This window comes from Amblyomma americanum, chromosome 11 (assembly GCF_052857255.1).
Source record: "Amblyomma americanum isolate KBUSLIRL-KWMA chromosome 11, ASM5285725v1, whole genome shotgun sequence".
Taxonomy (NCBI): Eukaryota; Metazoa; Arthropoda; class Arachnida; order Ixodida; family Ixodidae; genus Amblyomma; species Amblyomma americanum.
Genome location: NC_135507.1, coordinates 79,217,914 through 79,224,385, shown reverse-complemented (window position 1 = coordinate 79,224,385; position 6,472 = coordinate 79,217,914). Strand labels below are relative to the sequence as shown.

At 46.5% G+C, this 6,472-nt stretch overlaps 1 protein-coding gene across 1 annotated transcript; it reads left to right on the top strand.

The window, feature by feature from the left end:
- Nucleotides 1-1,527: 1,527 nt before the first annotated feature.
- LOC144109744 (serine/threonine-protein kinase PLK1-like) lies at nt 1,528-5,182 on the top strand. The gene is made up of 4 exons (XM_077642539.1): nt 1,528-1,659; nt 2,402-2,715; nt 4,582-4,781; nt 5,151-5,182. The coding sequence occupies exons 1-4, from the start codon at nt 1,528-1,530 to the stop codon at nt 5,180-5,182; spliced, it is 678 nt and encodes a 225-aa protein (XP_077498665.1).
- Nucleotides 5,183-6,472: the final 1,290 nt, after the last annotated feature.

Sequence of the window (6,472 nt, the reverse complement as noted above, 5' to 3'; positions counted from 1 at the left end):
ATTTGATGCTGTGCTCTATTTTTAGCACTTAGGCAATAAGCCGATTTCGCCCTCGAGTGAAGGGATCCACTGTTTGAGTGTTTCAGTCACACAGTGCGACAGCATTCGCCCCTCATTTGGATGTCCATGCAACATGGCTGGCATTACTTTTTCAGGGAGGAAATGCGCGCTGCTACGAGTTTGTGGACAAAAAGGCGAACGTGGTATACGCAGGCAAAATCGTTTCCAAGAGTCATCTTCAATCGGACGTCAACCGGCAATATGTGAGTACCTACATCGCTGGACTTCCTTCTTTTCAGTTTATTTCAAGGAATATTTCTTATTGGACACTGAGGAGAAAAAAATGATTTTTTCGATTTTAGAGCGAGAGATCTCCTCGGGGTACAACTTGCGGTTTCGATATGGATGAGGCGATTACCTTTAATGCCTCAAGAGGTCACACCGAACTTAATTGCGCGGTGGTATGTTCCAAGCTATTTAGTATGACCACGAGATCATATGCCCACTGGGTACCTCCCCCCGACATTTGATTTGATACACAGGAGAGCATGTTTAAAAGAGCTTTCGCTCGTTTAACAAGCTTCAAGCCACATTGAACCCCGGCCATTTCTTCTGGCGAAGCCGCCGCAGCAAGGCGGGCAGATGCACCGGATGATATGAAAACGAAAGTAACGAAGGAATTGCTGCGGCATAGGATTCGCGCGCAAGTTCAAAATGAGTGGCGCCCTCTACCGAATCCCAAAGAAAACATGTATGATCGCGGATTGGCTATTTTCTCCCCGTCCTCCTCCCACAGTGTTCCCCTGTCCAAGCTTACGACAAAATGGCGAGACGTCAGAGCCAGCCGGTTCCAAGCGTTTCGTATATTTGGGCCCTGTGGCCATTTTCTATTCTGATACGTTATCCACGTTCGATTTCGAATCCACTTAGTCCGTTCCAATTGGTCACAGTTTTCCAGTCATGCAAGTGCGGCTTTCAGGCTTCAGTGGAAAGCTACCGAACCATTGGATGTGATACGCTGAGGTCCAGTCCCATGTGAGCCAATGGTGACGTCGATTCCCGGAGACGCTTGAAAAACGCGCCAGCTTAACAGAACAAGTGCGAAGTTCTCTAGATTGGAAATGGATTGTGGATACTTATAGAATATAGCTCAGACGGTAACGTATCGAGACAGGCAAAGTTCAATCTCTCCTTGTCCTTTAAATGCTACCATAAATTTCACTGCAACTCTTTGTCAGCAGAAAAGGGTCACAAGCAGGGGGCAAAATTTACACCCGGTTGTTACAGCGCAAATAGGAACACAGGCACATATGTCAAGTTTGATCTCTAGTGACCGATTGCCTTTGCCATGAGCATATCTTTTGTCATTTCAGTGTATGTCTTTATTAATGACAAGTACCAGCATCTTAGTCCGCCGCTTTGCCTTCTTTTCTTTACGTTTCGCACAACCTTTTGCGAGATTAACAATTAATTTGTTGTCTACAGCTTGAATTATTATTATTATTATTGGTTTTGGGGGGAAAGGAAATGGCGCAGTATCTGCTTGAACAGGAAATCATCATCCACCGAACCCTGTGCCACAAGCACGTCGTTCGCTTCCACGGCCACTTTGAGGATGCCAAGAACGTCTACATCATCTTGGAGCTGTGCACAAGACAGGTGTGTTAACATTCCTTCTTTCGGTGGTATATATTTCCATTTATTTTCCTTGCGTTGATTAGAAAATGTGGATAATGTCATCAATGTTCGTTTTCATTTCTTTTAATGGTGCTTAACGTCCCAAAACAACTGAGGCTGCGAGAGACGCTGTAGTGGAATAATTTTTGAATAATTAAGGCCACCATGGGTTCTTTAACGTTCACTGACTTCGCACAATACACGAGCCTCTTGCATTGGCACCTCCATAGAAATGTGACCGCCGCGGAGACTTTTGCGTAAGAGGCGTTTTCTCTCTTAAGCAACTGACGGTATTTCGCTTATTTAGTTTTGAAGGCCCGATGAGAGGATATTTAAGGTTTTCAGTGCTCCAAACTGCTTCTATGACTGAAATTAGGTGGCTGGAATATGTATTTGGTTGTTTATTTGTTCCGGTAATTTTTGCGACAAAGGCCACATTGTGCTCTTGAATCATAATTTAGGACGCAGCCAAGAAATGAAAGCTGCCTACGTGGTTTCGATAACTGACATTTAATATTGCGGTGTGGGCACTGTATTTTGTACAAAGAAAAGCAATTACTTCAATCAAGCTTTCTCCAGACTCGGGGGATTTGAACAAGTGTGCTAGAGTCGTCATGCCCCAGTCTAAAACCTGGAGACTTACGATTTTCGTTGTCATGTTCATAAGCGTGTCTGACCTTCAAAGTTCTTTCCCATTCTTCATTAGCGCGTTTTTTCCCCGCAGTCTCTGGAGGAGGTGCGCCGGTGGCGCAGGATCCTGTCGGAATTCGAGGTGCGGTACTTAATGCGCCAGCTGCTCCGCGCCTGCGAGTACCTGGTGCAGCAGCACGTAATCCACCGAGACCTGAAGCTCGGAAACCTGCTCCTCACCACAGGCTCTCAACTCAAGATGGCCGACTTTGGACTTGGCACCCGCGTCCACTACGAGGGGCAACTCAAGAGGTCCCTCTGCGGCACCACCAACTACATGGCCCCCGAGATGCTTACCCAGAAGGGCTACAGCTACTCAGCGGACATCTGGGCCGTTGGGTGCATCATGTGAGTCTCACGCGATGATTGCGCAGAACTGTTTGCAACTGTTTACAAGTTAATGCTTACGAAGGCAGCTCGACTGACATCGTACAGGTGCATCCGTGCGTAAATGTATAAGACGGGGCGTTTAAATTCAGAAATGTGAATATAAAGACTGGCAAATCCTTGCCTTGCTTTTCTGCATGTTAACCAAGGTAATGTTCAACAGTCTAGCAAGGGTACAACGGTTCACAATTAGCAGCGAGAGCCTGAAAGTTGTGACGGAATACGTCTACTTAGGGCAGGTAGTGACAGCTTATCCGGATCATGAGAGGGAGATAACTAGAAGGATAAGAATGGCGTGGAGGGCATATGGCTAGTTCTCGCAGATCATGAGTGGCAGTTTACCAATTTCCCTCAAAAGAACTTACCGGTATCCACCTACGGGGAAGAAACGTGGAGGCTAACGAAAAGAGTTCAGCTTAAGTTAAGGACAACACAGCGAGCCATGGAAAGAAAAATGATAGGTGTAACGTTAAGAGACCGGAAGCGGGCAGAGTGGGTGAGGGAACAAACGCGGGTTAATGGCATCCTAGTCAAAACGAAGAGAAAGAAATGGGCTTGGGCAGGGCATGTAATGCGAATACAAAATAACCGCTCGTCCTTAAAGGTAACGGGGGCAGAAGGTTATGTGGGCGGATGAGATTAAGAAGTTTGCAGTCAAAGAGTAGATGCAACTGGCAAAGGACAGGGTTAATTAGAGAGACATGGGAGAGGCCTTTGGCCTGCAGTGGGTGTAGTAATGTTGATGATGATGATGATAAAATTCTTGCCTCTCTTGCATTGTGGTGACAATAACGAGGAAAGAAATTGTGGTCGTGGCATTATTATTCCAAACGTGCCAAGCAAATCGAGACGGAGTTGGCTGTGGTGACGGGTTGTGTTCAAACTTCGTAGCTGTGCTCTAGTCGGGTTATGTCGTGTCAAATTTTACGAATGAACTAGGCGCTATATACAAATGGCAAATGGTTGATTTAGTTATAGCAAAGTACAGGCGCCAAAATTTTCTGTATTACTACTAGTCAAGTATCCCGCAGAGTTGATTTGATCTTGTTCATTCCAGTATGTTGGCATGCGCACGTTTATCGGGACAAAGCACTTGCGTATATATGTGATAGATATCAAGTCCCTTACTTTTTTATGTTTTTCAACCTTCGTAGTGCTTCAATTTTCGGTTGCGAGAAAACCTAGGAATCAGTAAATTGGGCGCTCATTATCCTAGTGGCGTAAAGCAGCGCAGACTGGACGAGACAAAGATTTAAAAACACGTCAGATGCGCTTCATCCTTCTTTCGTATCTTATCCAGTTTAGGCTGTTTTTCACAACTAACAGGTTACGTCACTAGCCCAAACTATTGTTTGCAACTCTCATTGCCACAAACTTGGCCGGCAGTCATCTGCAAAGTCCTTGCGCTGACACGCCTGTTATGTTGGGATTCGCAGACACCGGCCGCCAGACGGCAAGTGGCGTTAAATCATTTGTCGAGAAAGTACGGTTGAAAACGTGTTGACATGATTATAAGGTACGGATCCGCGTATACGTATCTTCCAGGAAGGAAATAACGATTGCTAAAGAGAAAATATTATCAATAAAATTGTTATAAGCTTCCTCTTCATGTTAAAATTATCAGATCATCAACTTGACGTTCAAAACCTGGCACTTACGTGCATATCGAGCGTCGTTTGGCCGCACATATGTTACCATTTCGTGGCTCTTGGCCGGTAGGGGAGTCGTAGCATGGCTGTGCCCGCACTCCTTCAAGCTGTGTCGTGTTGTGATATTGGCCGCAGCAGAGTGTGGGGACACTGACAGGCCGCAAGCTATTTTCCGCAGGTACAAGCTCCTGGTGGGACGTCCCCCTTTCAGTTCGCCGTCTAGAGCGACGACCATGGCCAGAGTCTTGAGGAACGAATTCGAGATCCCCTCGACTGTCTCCCCCGAAGCGAGCGCCTTCATCCGATGGATTCCCCAACCGGAGCCCGCTAGGCGGCCGAGCATCGAGGCCATCATGCACCACGAGTTCGTGACGAAACGTAAGCTTCATCTTGCATCTCTGTCCGTGTGCTGTGTGCTGTGCTGCTTCAATCATGGTTCGTTTTTTGTACTGCCTCAATCATGGCTCATGGTTCGGCAGTCAATTTGATATATATACGATAGTCGAGGTAATTCAGACGTCAGCGCCAATTGTTCCACCAGTAGGCTACGGAAAGCCAACTGGAACATTGTAGTGTTGTCACGGAAATGGTACGCAGCCGAAAGAACTTTATCCCCGAGAACGACTCGAACCCGCACCGGCGGGAAGAAAACAGCTTCGTTCCCCGATGCCTCAGAAAATTCAGCCACCGAAATTACCTTTTCACGCTGCGTGCATGTCCACGATTTGTTCTTTTTTTCCATATCAGGTCTCATTCAGTCGCCAGGTGCGCTCAAGTAGTTGAAACCGAAACTAAATAGCGTGACTGACGTGCTCGGCTTCCCGAGGGTTGCTTAGGAGCTCGCAATCTCTTTATCGCGACAGCTTTAAGGGTCCTGTTCGGAGGAAACGCAGTGTACTATAGTTGGTGTACGCCGATTCTCATGATTCTGCTTAGTGCGACAATCCCTGGAGTCAGTGGCAGATGAAAGATGATAGTCCTGTCCCTACAGCTCCAGGGTCCGGAATAGTCGCCTCTGCATTGTGGCGCCGCTCCGTGCATTGTCTCACAAGCAGGGTGGTGAGAATGGACCGACGCCTCGGGTGGGAAGGGGGTCCGTTGACGGGAAAAACCGCTTTTATGTTGTCTTGTATGCCACAATAGCAGGTCCAGAGGGATCGATCAAGTACCAGATGGGGCAGTGGGTGAAGGTGGAGAATCGGTTGATACCATCGGCAGGAATGTTCCATTTGCCATTTCGTTCTTGAGTTGTATTCGATTATACCACATCTGCTGAATCAGCGCCAATGAGTAGCTTTTATATGGGCACACACTAATGAGTAAACTGAATTCTTCCCCGGCTTTCTTGTTTCTGTGTACGTGCGGATGTTTGTGCGTGCTTTTGCCTCGGCCACCTGAGACTACGTCTGAGCGTAACTCTGCGCACCGATCACTCTTTACTCTTATGGAAGCAAATTCGCAAGAACACGAAAATATTTTACGTACTGCACCAATTCTTGCCAAAAAGAAACATTGTGACTTCCTACACGCCGTTGCTAGAGCGACAAATTTCTCTTTTCGTGCGTAAGCACTTATCCGACGAGTACCAACCCCGAGCAAAACAGCCCGTTGCCTTGTCTATTCCCAGCTGGCCTAGCGCGAGCGCTCCGTCTCTCGGCACTGGCTGCTCATCGTCGTCTTCCATGTAGCACGAAATGTGGTTTCGGACTGATTCCATGTATTTAACATTATCTGTAGCTTTTCCTTTTGCTTTATCAGAGCGAGGTTTCTCGCTATAAAATACTGTTGATGTGAAAATTTCTCACATGATAAGACAATTTGTTGCAGGCTGATACAGCAATTTTTATTCACTGAAAAAAGTTTTATGGCTTTGACTCATAAGAACCAAATCTTCGATATCAAATTTGTGTTGTTCTTCTATGTCCGTGATATAATTCACATTGGGAAGAGCTGTTGTGCATATTAAAGGCACATAGAGCGATCAATGCCAGCAAGGACACAACGCATACCTGTAACCGTGGAAATCGAGAAAGTGAAATGGGTTCTGTGTGCATGGCCACATGAAAAAA

Bases quoted from the DNA above. Each gene is read 5' to 3' on its own strand.
- LOC144109744 (XM_077642539.1), top strand. From the start codon at position 1,528: ATGGCGCAGTATCTGCTTGAACAGGAAATCATCATCCACCGAACCCTG. The intron at 2,716-4,581 runs GTGAGTCTCACG...TATTTTCCGCAG, and splicing joins TGGGCCGTTGGGTGCATCAT to GTACAAGCTCCTGGTGGGAC. The intron at 4,782-5,150 runs GTAAGCTTCATC...TTTCCATATCAG, and splicing joins CCACGAGTTCGTGACGAAAC to GTCTCATTCAGTCGCCAGGT.